This window comes from Magnolia sinica, chromosome 4 (genome assembly GCF_029962835.1).
Source record: "Magnolia sinica isolate HGM2019 chromosome 4, MsV1, whole genome shotgun sequence".
Lineage (NCBI taxonomy): Eukaryota > Viridiplantae > Streptophyta > Magnoliopsida > Magnoliales > Magnoliaceae > Magnolia > Magnolia sinica.
This window is the reverse complement of record NC_080576.1, coordinates 24368283-24383820: the sequence shown is the minus strand read 5'-3', so window position 1 is coordinate 24383820 and position 15538 is coordinate 24368283. Positions and strand designations below refer to the sequence as shown.

The 15538-nt window shown below is 40.8% G+C and overlaps 1 protein-coding gene across 1 annotated transcript; it reads right to left on the bottom strand.

Annotated features, from left to right (window-relative positions):
• Positions 1–1150: 1150 nt before the first annotated feature.
• On the bottom strand, positions 1151–8972 carry LOC131244090 (phosphoribosylamine--glycine ligase-like). The gene is made up of 4 exons (XM_058243749.1): positions 8951–8972; positions 8379–8800; positions 4032–4562; positions 1151–1801 (listed from the first exon to the last, which is right to left on the bottom strand). Exons 1-4 carry the CDS (start codon positions 8970–8972, stop codon positions 1385–1387), a joined length of 1392 nt encoding a protein of 463 aa, XP_058099732.1. The 3' UTR covers positions 1151–1384.
• Positions 8973–15538: the final 6566 nt, after the last annotated feature.

Genomic DNA, 15538 nt, shown 5'->3' with positions numbered 1-15538 from the left:
TGATTTTACACGTTTGGAATCAAATTCTTCCTTCGAAAAAAATAGTTTATTAAGCCAAACCTAAATTCTACCTTTGGAAAATAACAGTGTATTAAGTGCGACCTGCATTTGGTCTACCATGGAATTGTAATGTGTAGACCAAATTTCACTACCGATGCTGGTCACCTATATGCACGTGCAACTGGATTGTTGCATGCAAAGGGCACAAATAGATGGACTGGATGATATAATAACTGGATTAATCCAATCCTTTCCGTTGTGTTTCCATATGTCCGATGGAATTTAAATAGGACCAAATACAATTCCACAATAGGTCACTGTGTTGGAATGATACTCTCAGTGTATCCAATATCTACCTGTACTGGAAGGATATATCTTACAAGGAATCTAAAGTCTATCCAATGGATGTATATCAACTTTTGAGAAACCATGACTTCTAGGAGAAACCCCAATTCCTCATATGGCACAAAGCCACTCTACAGCACGTACAAGCAAGGGCGTGTTTGGATGCACTATCAAATCAAATTGCAATTACTTTTAGCTAAGAAGTTGGACAAGGAATTGAATCTCCTACATTCGTAGATTCCAATTTGCTTCCAAGTTGAAGTCGGAAGAAATGAAGCTGTAATTAAAGGGACAGGGAAATCACTAGCTTCTGCCGTTTCCTCTTGATTAAGATGAGGTTTCATAATTCAACTGTGCATCCAAAAGCAGCTTAAAGAAGGGTGTCTGCCTAGGGATTTTACGAATAAAATGCATTGGTGCTCATGTTGTCTTAGGAGGCTGTTTGGTAGATGCCGAAAAGTGAGTTCTCGTTTTAGTCAATTGTAATTATGAATTAGAGAACTTTATCTCTAATGCACAATGAATTCATGTCAATAGTGATGATAGAGATCAAGATATCTAATACATAATCATTGTTAATTAAAGTGAGATAGAACTCATTTATAAGTGTCCACCAAACAAGGCCTTAGACACTTTGATCCGTCTGGACAGGACAGTCGGTGGGACCCAAACATCGACTGCCATAGACAAGTGTGCTGCTTATTCAAAATCTTTAGACACTTCTCCAAAGGCACCAACGGTGAGAAAGTGTCTCACCCATTGCAAGAGGAAAGATCACAGTAAAAAAAAAAGGGGGGAATCAGACTATTGCTGATGAAGAAAAGGGATTTTTTATTTTTTTTTTAAAATTTTTTCCTTTCTCATGTTATACATTTTTGTAACATCAACTTCTAACAAGTATACACCAACCTCTCTTCCCATTTCTTTTGCCTGATCCTCTCATGGGCTTTCAAGGCCCATCTTCCTATTTGGATGATTCTACTGTGATAGATATCTTCATAAGTTAGAAATCCATAATAACCTCACAAACAGGACAGAATTACCCTTTCGTCGCAAACTGCTGGTGGGGAAGTGCTCTCCAACCAATATCTTGCCGGAAGAACCCTTCCGGCCAGTTTATTTCTTCGACTGCTTGGTAAGCTCTATCTCTGGCCTCTTCTATATCCTTCCCTTTGGCCGTGATCCCAAGCACACGACCCCCGGCTGCAATGAAGTTACCATTGGAATCAAGTGCAGTTCCGGCATGAAATATCTTGACAGTTGGAGCGACAAGCTCCGCTTCTTCAAGGTTTTTGATCACAGACCCCTTCTTGTACGCCCCAGGGTAACCTTGACTAGCCATCACCACTACCATGGCCGATCCTGGCGACCAATTCAACGACACCTGACCCAATTCTCCTCTGCAAGCTGCAAGCAGAACTTGTGCCAAATCGGATTCCAACCGAACCATCAGAACCTGCATGTATAATTTCCGAGGGTGAAAACCAACCAGTGTTTAGTGGCCAGAAAGTAACCCCATGGTAAATTAGAGAAATGCTCCAATGCTCTCAGAGGACTATAAGTTATAGTGCTCCTAGTTGCATTAGGTAACTTGGACAGTCCAATGGATTGATCTAGACTGTTCATTGAATCTAGAACACATTGCAAGGGTTACCATTCAAAAATAAGACTGAGTGAATAATCAATCCATCCTAAGATTTGGCCTTCTTTTTGTAGCCATCCCTTTTGCAACCCATGGATGGGATGGTTAGGATTGCCTAACAGAAGAGATTCTTGAGAATCATAAGCAACCCATGATGGGAACTGTCAAATACATGGATCGAATTGTTGGTTAGACCTATTTTTGTACAAACGATCTTGACACTTGATTGGAGGCTTTGATCAGATGGTTAAGATCATCAGATTGGTGTGATATTTGCATGGGAGCCGATTGAATGTGTTGGAACTAACGGAAAGTTTAGATCAATCTACTGGAGTGCACAAATGCAACTAGGACCATTATAACTTATAGTGCTCCGAGAGCACTGGAGCATCTCTCAGTAATCCATAGAATGTGCATTAGCATAAGCATGCATGAGAAAGTATGTTCACATATGTTCACACACATGTGCATTAGCATAAGCATGCATGAGAAAGTATGTTCACACACATATGCATGTGTGCATGCTATACAATGTAACATCAAGAAAATCATGAAACATTACAGTTTACAGGTTGAGTCCCATGTGGTTTCATGATTTTGTGATGGTTTCTCCAAGAACATGCGAAATAAAATCAAATCATGAAAGATATGAGATGTGAAATATAAATAAACATCACATTTAAATGGAGTAGCAAGTTAGCAACATCTTTCTTGTCGCCCCTTGATGTAAGTTGGCATTTTATGATTGACATAACATGCTTTTTGTGTTTGGATGCTTTGCCGAATCAAATCACAGAATTTTAGTTCAATCAAGAGGAAAAGGCCATACAATGGTCAGTGTTCCAAAAAAAAAAAGAAAAAAGAAGCCAAATAATGGTGATATTTCCTAGCATTTACAATAAAGAAGTCGCCTCAAAATGCAATCATTTTCCCTTCAAGTTCAACTTGAAAGTAACATGGTTGCAATCTGGATACTAATTCCTCCACATCAATACTAGGTAATTACAATTTGGTCATTTCCTCTTTACTGAACCCATTTTCGAAATTCAGTAAAATTGTGCAGCCAAACACATATTGACAGAAGAAGAAAATCAACCGATTACTGAATTCAGAGAACAGGACGTGTACTCATGCATTTGTGACCATGATGCAATGTCTCTCCTCCAAAGAACATGAAGTTGTATACGTAATTGGCCTCCCAATGTTGTACCAAAACAGAATTATATTTTTCCTAGTGTAAGAACTACATCTATAGCAGAAAACACAAAAAAAGAAAAAAAAAGAAGAAGAGGAGTTTGTCTAGCATATTAGCTCATGTTTTAAGAGTGTCAACATGAGCCCTGGTCTGCAAGGGCACAGGATTAGACCTAGATCCTAGGCACGTCGGATTGGGCTGGTCTAAAATTCAGTCCTGACTCCTGATTAGTAATAAGGCAAGCAGGCCTTTGGTTAAGACATGGTCTATCAGGCCCAGTCAGTATGGGCCAGGTTGGGGCCATGATTATAATAATTTTTATTAGTCTGAAATCTGCATTAAATATCACCAATATAGATGCAGGAATTGAATAACTGGCCACACTTGGACTGGAAAAACTTAACCCGGTCAGGCTTGGGTTTAGGGCTTCCATACTCCAGTTGGGCTCAGGCTGACCATGACCCAGCCAGGTCCTCATTGGCATCCCGAACAGTATTCCAAAAATTGTCCAATAAAGAAAAAATAAAAAGTAGATGGTAGAGGGAGCTAAAAACCAATCTGAGGGACCAAAATGCCTTCCCACTAAATCAAGAAAAGGAATATCATCCAGCTTAACATTTTTCCCATATCGAAGGCACAAGTGCATGCAGGACATGAGAATCCTTTCGAAGAAGCATATATCCATATCTTCTGGTGATTTGTGGCCAGTTTGCAAAAAAATGTTACGGCACTCATCATATAAAGATATTATAATCATCTAATTTTAGAAAAAAACATATATTGCTGCATACTTATTGCTTCAAACTGAGTTTTCTTGGGAAGAACAGAAATATGGGACTGGTTACTAACCTGGCACTCTGGATCACCAAAGCGAACGTTGTACTCGATAAGCTTAGGTAGACCGGATTGTTTCTCAATCATAAGCCCTGCATACAAGACACCAACAAACTTGCAACCTTCTGCAGCCATTCCCTTCACTGTTGGGAGGATTATTGTTTTCATGACCACCGATTGAAGCTCTCTCGTTAATATGGGTGCAGGGGAATATGCCCCCATCCCACCTGTATTTGGTCCCGTATCACCATCACCGACTCGTTTATGGTCCTGAGCAGATTCGAGAGGTAATGCATTCTGACCATCCACCAGAGCAAAAAATGAAGCTTCTTCTCCTTCAAGGAATTCCTCGATTATGACTCTGTAACCAGCAGACCCAAAAAGCCCCTTCACCAGCATTGAATCAACAGCTTCATATGCCTCTTCTAAAGTCATAGCAACAACAACTCCTTTTCCCGCAGCCAACCCATCTGCCTTGACAACAATAGGCGCACCTTGGTCTTGAATGTACTGCTTTGCATCTGCAGGATTTGTAAACGTTCGATACTGCAAGTACCAAAAACAATTGTAATAAATATCTAGAAAGTTGATCACATGGATCTCTGCTAAAAGAAGGTGAAGACAAGTGATCAACAAGCAACCACATGCTTCAGCAAACAGATTGTGTTGGCAGTCTACTGATTAATCAATACCAAGTTCCTCCTTTTGGCAGGTATCAGCGATAGGCGAATACTCGTGAATATAAAATCTATTATACATGGTAAAGAACTGGTGGTTTCTTCCAGTTGTCAAGGTAATCAATGATAAAACAGGATAGAATCATCATCAATGAACATTTCAGAAATAAAAACCTCTCACAAACAAAAAGAACAAAAGGGTTGAACAGTGAGCATTTGTAGAGATGACAAGGGACTGTTAAGATTGCTGACTCTGGTCTGATCAGCATCAAGGACTCAAATGAGCTATAGGCTAGAACCCTTCTACAGCATTTAAAGCTACTGATGGAGTTGTTCAAGAGGCAACTTGTGGTTGGTCTTACAATCAGAGAGAAACCCAGGACATAAAAGATCAGCATGCATCTTAATTACATTTGGGATATGCATAGCTCTCTAGTTATCAATGCTAACCATGTACTCATGAGATTATAACTGAGTATCCAATAACCGAGAGAGGGTAGCTTGGAAACCTATATCTTGTAGGCAGGTTTTGTGGGTGGGGTATTCCTATCCGCCTTGGTGAGGAGTCTTTTGTTGTTCTTACTCTTTTTTCTTTTTTCTTTTTTTTTCTTTTTTTGAAAATAAAATGGTATTGCCAAAAAAAGAAGAAGAAGAAGAAGAAGAAGAAGCCTATAACTTAATTCTGCATTAGTCAATCTCTGTCCCATGAACCTTGCCTAGTAGTGCTTCCCATGTAACATTCAATAAATCTATTTCTCATAAAGCGGGGGCGGGGGGAAGGAGGGAAGAACAAACACAAAATTATTATAGCTGAAATATTTACTAATGATGCACTTGAATTTTTTATTCGTAAAAATTGGTACTGCTGCAGTTTTAAATAAGTGACATCTAGAACAACTCATTCCATTCCATGGTTTACAGTAGCTAGGAGACTAGCAATGTGGTGCCATTCTACACTATATGCCCTGCAAAAACTTGAGGTTGCAGGAATTCATGTTATTCTCTTATAAGAGATTGTTTAGCTACCTTCTAATGTGGAAGGATGTGAAACTACAGTGACTCATAAACCAATAAGTCTTTCTTCTCATGCAAAATAAGGTATTCATTAGAAGAAGAAAGATTTGCAACATACATCAGCATAGCCTTTACCAAGATATTTGGGGTCAGCTTTATGAATCATGTTTTGGCAATCATTTGAAGTTGGATCGACTCTCATAGTAGCTTTGGTTGAAGTTTGATGACCAGCTGCCTACCAGGTATCAAACCCTCTTTTACCTTGGCTGGGGATCAGTGGATGCAAATTCTGCCATTAGGTGCAATTGCTACCAGAAAAGAATCCCAAAACTACACTAATAAATGCAAATATCATGATAGGAATGCAAGAGATAGAGGAGGCAGCACAAGCAGAATACAACTATGCTACCGTAATTTTTATATTCAAACAAGATGGAAAACAACAAAACCCTTAAAGACAAACTCCAGGAATGAAACAATAGCCAACGAATACAGAGATTCATTTATAATGCAAGCAACTAAAAGGGCAATCAAGCATGGCAGAGAAAAAACACGAAAACTAACAGTATCATCACTAGTCACTACTGATTAAAAAAAGCACCAACAGCCACGTGCATTTTCTGAAGAAAACCTTGGACGTGCAAAATTCAAGGGGAGCACATTTTCCATGAATAAAATCACTAGTGGCAAGACAACTGTGCATTAGCAACCTAAGAGAGTTACACTTTCACAATGATCCAAGCACAATAATGTAAAGTTGTGTTTCCTTTTCAAGTCTTACTAAAAGAAAATAAAACAACTCTCATACAAAGACTTGTATACAATTGGACAATTGGACAAGAGGAAAATGGTTAGGTCAAGACATTGAGTTCAAATAGGTCACTAATAAGAACCACACATTTCATGAACTGTGTGCACTTCCTAGGGACTTCCCTGCAACTTGTTTGTAAGAAACTATTTACGAAAGACTTGACATAAGGTGAAAACAGTCTTTTCAAAGGGGCTAGTAGTGAGTCCTCAATATAGCAGAATTTTAGACAACCTGGGTCTGTTCCACTTATGGAACTGAGAATCCAATCCAGAGAAGAAACAAAAAACAATGGCTTTCAAAAGTCAGCCTCAAACAAAAATGAAAGCTAGAGAATGAGAAAGCTTCACTCCCTGAAGAATGTTCATTGAGGAAGAACAAAAGACGAAAGATTTCACACCTCTCTTCAACTTTTTCCGAGAATGGTAACTTCATTAAAAAGGCAAAAGATGCCATGAAAAACAAAAAAGAAAGGGGGAAAAAGATAAGAGAAGACTGGACGATAAGCCATCAACCAAATCCCAAATACAGAAAACAAGCCCCTTATGCTAGCACTTCTGACAATGTCCTCTTCGCTCCTAAGAACACTTGTTTCAATGACTGCAAGCTTTGATGAAAATTCCAATTGTTCTGCTCCTGAACTGAGGGGCAACCTTCACAAGGCAATACGGGCCCGGCACCTCCAACCCCAATCCCAAGCTTGGAGGAGTTGTTCCGACAATCCAGGCATTACCAACGCAGTCTTGAACAATTCGAAGAAATCCTCCAAAATATTCTGGGATCCTTAAATTCGAAGAAGAAAGACTTGCATACAAAAAGTAAAATGTTCTGAGGTTGCACACAAGATAGGATATGAACAATGCACAAACTTGAACCAATGAGAGATTGACTTCAAGTTTTACCAGTCAATAATCAATAACATTTTGGTTTCACTATGATTCAGAAACTGCTCTTGACTGATCATCGGTCTTAAAGGATTCTACTAAATTGCCTTCGGACCAGATGTTATGGAGGAACATAGGAAAAGGTAATTAATTACAAGACCGGCTACAAACATTAAGAGCTGGGGATAGACCATCCTGTCAATAGGCCACATGCCATATTGTATCTGAAGACTATTTCTCCAAAACAATATAATAATGGGGATCAGTAAATCTCTCAAACATGGAAAATGGGTGACAAAACCCGATTGATATTATTGAATGATGATTAAAGGACAAATGGGAACATGCATTGCTTCTGAGAATTATGTAATATTTTCTGCATGTGAGTAAAATTAAACAAGCCACACAGATCAGCAACTTGATAGACAGAAGGCAAGCATGCAGAACGTGGGAGTGAGTGCAAGGCCAGAAGTAGCAAAAGAACTTCAATATAAGCTTCTTCTTCTTCTTCTTCTTTTTAATCCCCTGAAACATCTCAAAAAAATCTGAAGTAGGGACAGGCCCCAAAGTGAAAGATTTGTGCAGCTATATGACAAGACAAATGGCAATACCAGATAAAAGTTAAAATCATAAAATATAGATATCAACATTCACAAAGAAGCCTAACCAAGAACAAGAAGCAAACAGAACCAGCACCAAAGTCATTAGTTGCAGGCATTAGAAGTAGAAACAATAAAGAGGTTGTTTGATAGAATTAGAAGCATGGACGAGACTTCATAGAGATACAACAACATATATGTTTACTGCCAAACTTGCTGGTTGCTGTTGCTATCATGGAAATCTTTTCTCTCGATTCGACCACCAAAATAGTGAACTATCTTTCAATATAACATTTATCAAAATGCGGGGCTGATAAAGCAATGAGAAACAATACTAGTCAATTAGATAAGGGTATGGCATAAATGAGGGCTAGATAAACCTTTGCAGTGGGAATTCCATATTTGTCACATAACTTCTTCATAAAATCCTTTGACCCCTCCAATGCCGCAGCCTCTGATGAAGGGCCGAAAGTTGGGATCCCAGCCTGGACAAGGTCATTTGAAAGACCAGCAACCAAAGGAGCTTCTGGACCTACCACAACCAACCCAACTCCCCACTGCCGACAAAATGAGATGACAGCTGAACTGTCTAAAATGTCAAGATCTGATATGCAAGTGGCATTCCCTGAATTAGCAATCCCAGCATTACCCGGAGCACAAAATACTGCATCACAGGAATGAGAACGTTGTAACGCATAGCAAAGTGCGTGTTCCCTTCCCCCACCGCCAATGACCAACACTACCACCCTCTCTTCTGTAAATGAAACACCGGAATTAAATAGATGTTTACCCAAAACTATAACTGATTATCCAAATTATCAGGTAATAATTAATAGGCCAAAGACCTAAATTAGCAGCTGGACATGCCTAATTATGATTTTTTTAAATCTCTATTGAAAATTCATTGGCATACCATCATATAATCCACTTCACACTGCACATGCATACTAACATTGTGTAAATGTGAGCACCATTGCAAAAGCCAAAGATATATACATCCATTTTTCTTTAATCACAAAACATTGCAAGATGTTAAGGATAAAAACAAGGTTTAGAAACACAAAAGTTGGACTCATCAAATCCTAAGTCAAATTTACTTGTAACTAGCTCAGCTATTGATTGAACTTTCAAACTTAAAGATCCTATGTTGTGATCTGATTTTTTTTTAAGCTTTGGTTTTCTCATAATGGATTTCTGTGAGATTTTCAAACAATTCTTTCTTTTTATACAAAAACCAAGTGTCTTGTTGGACTCATCAAATCCTAAGTCAAATTTACTTGTAACTAGCTCAGCTATTGATTGAACTTTCAAACTTAAAGATCCTATGTTGTGATCTGATTTTTTTTTAAGCTTTTTTCTCATAATGGATTTCTGTGAGATTTTCAAACAATTCTTTCTTTTTATACAAAAACCAAGTGTCTTCTTTAGCTCAACCCAACCTCAATCAAGTTGTTGAGTGAGAACTCAATCAATTTGTTAATTTTTGCAGAGATATTTCAACTTCTACCATTGCAGGGTTCTATGTCAAATATGTCAATTTTCAATTGAGTGTATTAGCCAACCTGAAATAGCTAGGACAAGCCTATGATGACGATGACGATGACAATGATTATTATTATTTTTGAAAGATATGATGATCACTTTTTTAAAAAAATTAGGTAAGTTGGGAACAAACCAAGACCTCAATGTTCAAACACAACCTGTCTACCGTTGAGCCACAGGCTCGAACCCAAGGTGATGGTGATCACTTATGTTCAGGCTGCTTTTGAATGCACAAGTTAATTGCACTGCCATCATTCGGGTTAACTAAGAGGAAACAACAGTAAGTAAATGATGTTTCTAAGCATTCATAGCGATTAACAATCCTTCGAAATTGAAAATCATGTAATTCCAGTTTTGAGCATGTACCCTCAGTATCAATTCTAAGGAAATCTCAATTTTTGAGCATTCCCACTTTATCAGACTTAATTGCAATTCAGTTCAGTAGTACATCCAAACACACCCTAAACATTTTTCCTTTTTTTCTTTTCCAACAAGGTTACATGACAAAGACACTTGCAACCCAAGACAAGAGGAACTCCATAAACCGAAAATAGATGTTTTATACAATATTACAGATAATAAATCTACTTCTTTCCCACCTCAAACGAGCCAAAACCAAAAAAAAACAAAAAAACAAAAAAAAAACAAAAAAACAAATTTACTTCTTGTTTTAGTACCCGTCATCATTATTTTTTTAGAATTTTACCAAAAAAAAAGATTATTTTTTTACAGAAAAGTTTCTAAATTTCCTCATATATGAACTAGAAGCCAACTAAGAAATCGAATGAAGCGGCTGATGCAAGAATATAGAATTTCAAAACACCGTCCAACGAGTTTCTTACCAGGAAGCTTCTCATCAAGGCCAAAGCCCGACCGCTCCGAATTCTCCTTGATGCTCTTCAATGCTCCTGCTGATGAACGCAAACTAGACAATGATAGACGGCATTTTCCAACGCTGAAGGATTGGAGAAAGCTCTGTCTCCGATCGCCAGCGAAAAGGACCGCCCGGTTCTCGAATAAGCGAAGGCGATTCTCGGAAAATGCGTTTGCCGATCGACATTGAGGAAAGTTCATCCCAGTTCGGACATGGTAGGCAATGCAAGCCATAGAAACCCTAGCAGAAGAAAGAAAAACCCTGGAAATGAGAAAATAGAGAAGGAGATTTCTCCCTCTGAAATGAGAGTAACAGAGAGCAGCTTTGATTCTCCCTCGTAACGGACTTAAAACCTCGGGAACTCAAAACCCTATCCAGAAAACGGTATTTGAAATAAAACGAACCAGGTGTATCGGAGGTGACTATATATCGCCCGATGTGATGGAGGTCCACCTCATACATGCGTTCGGACGTATGTTCGATCTGTGCGGGAGCCCACCCGTAGTATTTATTTGGAATCTAAACCGTGCATCTGGTGTGAATCTTCATGGAAAGCTTACATCCCATAAATCATCCCTATCAAAAAAAATCAGGTAGGACACACCACTCAAATATATATATTCGCTTTCTTAGCCCACCTACATTTTGGATGTCTTGATTTTCTGAGTGTTCCTTCATCCTGGAAGGGGCTCAGCTAATGAATGGTCTCGATGACATTCATACAACAGGGTAGACCCCACTTTCCATAGGAAGTTTCAATGGTAGCGGCCCCCTCCCCTCCTCAATGTCCCCAGTTGTTCCCTTTGGTGTGGCCCACCTGGGTTATGGATCTGGCTGGAATTGGGGATCCACGACTAATATTAGGAAGCGAATCTAATGGACGGGTTGGATGGGACTCAAAAATCTCGGTAGGCCCTAGATAGCTCAATGAAAAGTGAGCTCGCTGGATGGTGCGTGCTCGCCTCACACGTGGAAGGGGAAATGCATCAAACGGGAACGGTGGGCGAATACTCCAATCAATGACTAGGATCGTCTCGCCGGGTGATTTTTGCGTAAGATGAACTGTACAGATTTCATACACTTACTTGATTACTAACTTAGAGGGCTTCACGGAACACGTACAACATGGCACATGTACGGACACGATAAAACACCCTGGCCCACAAGAGAATAAATCCCCCAAAGACAACTGCCCACGGCCACGGTATCTGGTGCCCGTGCAGAACATCTTTACCATGAACCGTCAGTGCCCACCAGAATATCACCCTTTTCTGGAATGGACGCGGATTTCCTGCTAATGCCTTTTGCAGGCGCTGGAAACCTAGGTGGGCCCACTGTGATGTTTTTGAGAAATCTACCCCGTCCATCCGTTTTGTGAGCTCGTCTTAAGACTTAAAGGCAAAAAATTTATCGTGATCCAAGAGTCAACTGGGCCGCACTAAAGGAAAAGTGGGGTAGGGAAATTCCTACCGTTGAAATTCCTACCGTTGAAACCTCTATGGGTCGACAGTGATGCTTACATGCCATCCATACCGTTCAAAACGTCAGATATTAGCTGGATTCAAAACTTCCGTGGCCTCACAAATATTTCAAGCATGGACGTTTAATCCTCACGTTTTCGGTCACTTAAGTATTGGATGCGGCTATTTTTTGATCCTAATACTAAAATGACCACAAAAAACGGATGAACGGGATGGATTTCTCACGAACATCACTGTGGGCCCCACATAGGTTTCCAGCGCAGGAACTTCGCTTTTGCAGGAAATCCGCGTCCCTCAGGCTGATCCACGCATTAGGTGGGTCCCACCTACATGCTGAGTCAAACCATCGGCTGTCCATTGATGATTTAAGTGGTGTCCCCAAACAAAGGCCGTTAAACCCATTCATCAGGCATGACCCAATACGGACAGTCGACCACTGGCGTGATCGTTGGACAACTCACGGTCACGGAGAGGTCGGCCTGATGAATGGCCTGATCAGGCACAACGAGGAATATTGGAACGTGTGAGCATGAGGCACGTGTAGCCCATTGGCACAACTAATCTAGAGGCCCCGGCGAATAATGCAGCATCGCCCATTGAACTTCCCGGGGACTCGTCCATATGTGCCAACTGCCATACGTGTACAAGATCCCAACCGTTCGCCAGTCGAGCCCCATCTTGCAAGTGCCCCAACATAAAGATCGGACCGTCCACTCATCAGGTGGGCCACTTGTACTAAATCACAAATGAGCTGATGAAAAAACATGCTAATGTCCACATTAGCATGAAAAGTGGGACTTCCTGATGAACGGCGCGCTCTCGCATCACGTTGGCACGCGTGTGGATAGTAGAAATTGCTCTTGGCAAGTAGAGAGAGAAGAGACCCTCGTCCAAGCTATTGCGATTGAGAGAGAAAAGATACCTTCGCGCTTTTGTGATTTTGCGACAGAGAAGCTTTCACCTAATTCTGTCCGATGCAACCTCGCTCGACGGATTTATAGAGAAAAAAAGAAAAACGCTTGCGTACGTCGCACTCAGTACCTACCGGGGGGCTCTCCCTGCTTAGAGAAACGAGTTCAAATCGCATATATACATAAAACCTATCTTTGATCCTGATGAGGTAAATCAGATGAATGGACTGGATAGCATATAAACACCATGGTGGGCCCTATACAAACTAATCGCGTGCGTTTCATGCCAACCGTTCCTTGTTGTGTTTAAAATTTTAGATTACCATGACTTTGGGTTCAATGGTTAACATGAGGCAGCGTACGTGATGGACGGAGTGGATCTCATTAAAGTTCCAACCACGTGGCTGTCGGCGTGCGAAAGTAACCGTGGGAGTGACGCTAACGCGGTTCGAGAGAAAATACGGACAAGAGTTATTTGATACGCTAGAAACGTATTACATTTCATGCAAATGCACATAACCTCTGCACGAGTGGAACTTAATCACCACAATCTAAACCGTACGATTATTAGGTCCGAAGTCAGATCACGCATGCTGCATGCTCAATCTACAATCGGCCACGTTTTGAACAGTTTGGATTGATGCGAATGTAAACCCAGTATCCAACGGCTGCGTGCATTTGTATACATGGTCTCGCGCTGCGAGAGTATCCACGAAAGTGAATTGGCAAGAGGGAAAAATTTTTGGCTGGACGCCTAAGAAGTCTACTGGGCGCCCACACGTGCTAATGGGACACACGTCCCCAGCAGCAAACAGCTCAGAATCACGGCTTAACGGTGTAGATCCCTCGGCCAAAAATAGTCTGGCCAGCTTATCAGGTGTGCAAACGTATGCAAAAGAATTGGATATTCAGAAATTTATTAACTGTCCACATTCAATGTACATGTGTGGCCCACCAGACGGTTTGATCCGACTGATTTATTAGTGACGGTATCTACACACGGGACCCATCCGATAAGTTGCTTGGATCTTGTACACGTACATTGAGTTGGCATGTGTGGACTGCGAGCACAAAAAGCGAATGATGTTCGCATTTGTTCCATCGCTTGAGTGGGTCCCGCACTTAGGTGGACCATGTGCATTTGACTGCCTTTTTGACCAAGCGCGCGTCTGCATTCGCATTTCTCCGGGTGAGTTTGGTTTTCGCGCGTCCCGATAAACCTATGGCGCCCTCGGAAAACCTGACCCACTGGCCGCCGCTGATTGGTCAAACCTAAGGGAGGAGTATTCCATATCCTCCACAAGCAACCTGCAAAGTGCACTCGCGCTTGATATTGTGCTTGCAGACACACGTGATTGGAGATCTAAGCCGTTCATTAAGTCGGCCCACCACCTGGATTCCCTTGGTGAAAATATCATGCTGGTCTACACTCCTGGTGGGCTGTTTTTACTTAAAAGAAATAAATAGAGATCCAAGCCGTTCAATAAATCGGCCTGCCACCTGGATTCCCTGGATGGAAAAAAAACACGCTGGTTTACTCACCTGGTGAGCCGTATTTACATGAAAGAGATGAATGATTGGAAATTCTCTGTCTGGTCAACGTCTTCGATCCCACGCTTTGGCGCTCTTAGCGCACGTTCCTGTTCATCCAACAAAGATGCCAACATGGCCCTTGCTTAATTAGGTGGACCAATCAGCAAGTACACGAGGGAAACTAAACTGATTGGCTACTCCCCCTGCCACCAGCCAATGGCTGGTGGTTGGTGCTATGTGGGCCCCAGCATGATGTATGTGTTTCATCCATGCCATTCATCTATTTTTTAAAGATCATTTTAGGGCACGTGACCAAAAATGAGGTATATCCCAATCTCAAGTAGACCACATTACAGGAAACACAGTTCATTTTGACCATTAAAAACTTTTCGAGGGCCATAAAGTTTTGGATCAAGCTTATCTTTGTTTTTCCCTTCATCTAGGTCTTTATGATCTAATCCACAGATTGGATGTCAAATAAACAGTACAGTAGGCCTTAGAAGGATTTTAATTGTGGATATCCAGTCACTATTGTTTTCTTGTGGTGTGGTCCACCTGAGATTTATATTCCTTTCATTTTTAGAATCAAGCCATAAATTGATCAAGAAAATGTATGAACGGCATGGATAAAACACATACATCATGGTAGGCCCACGAAGCACCGACCACCACTCACTGGGCTCGTGGCAGGGGACTAGCCAATCCGTTTCCGTACATGAGTGGCTTAGGTGGACCCCTCCAGTACCGATGTCCTTGTCGGAAAGGTCTGCAGGCTCCACCATGGTACATGTGTTTTTATACACACGGTCCATACATTTTGCAAATCTTAGGTGGACCACACTGCTCGAACATGGATGTTAGACTCTCATCATTAAAAACTTCTCAAGCCCGGTATAATGTTTATTTGGCATCCAACCAGCTGATAAAGTAAAAAGGGAAAATTCAAATATCAGCTTGAGCCTCTACGGCCCCAGGAACTTTTAATGGCCGGCATTTCATTATCACTGTTTGGTCTACTAAATATTTTGATCGACCTTAGTTTTGTGCTCATGCCCTTAAATAAGTTGGCAAAATGTACAAAGGACATGGACAAAACACATGCATCATAGTAAGATGTATTGGTTGCTCTATTTGGTTTTCCAGTTGGAATGCGGGTGTACTAGAATTGAAATTGCAACTCAATTCAAACCGAATAATTA

What these genes read in the sequence shown, in the direction of transcription:
- LOC131244090 (XM_058243749.1), bottom strand. Translation starts at nt 8,972, where the DNA reads ATGGTGCTCACATTTACACAAT. An exon ending in ATGGAATTCCCACTGCAAAG is followed by an intron (nt 4,563 to 8,378) that starts GTTTATCTAGCC and finishes TGGTACTTGCAG; the next exon opens with TATCGAACGTTTACAAATCC. An exon ending in TTGGTGATCCAGAGTGCCAG is followed by an intron (nt 1,802 to 4,031) that starts GTTAGTAACCAG and finishes TTATACATGCAG; the next exon opens with GTTCTGATGGTTCGGTTGGA.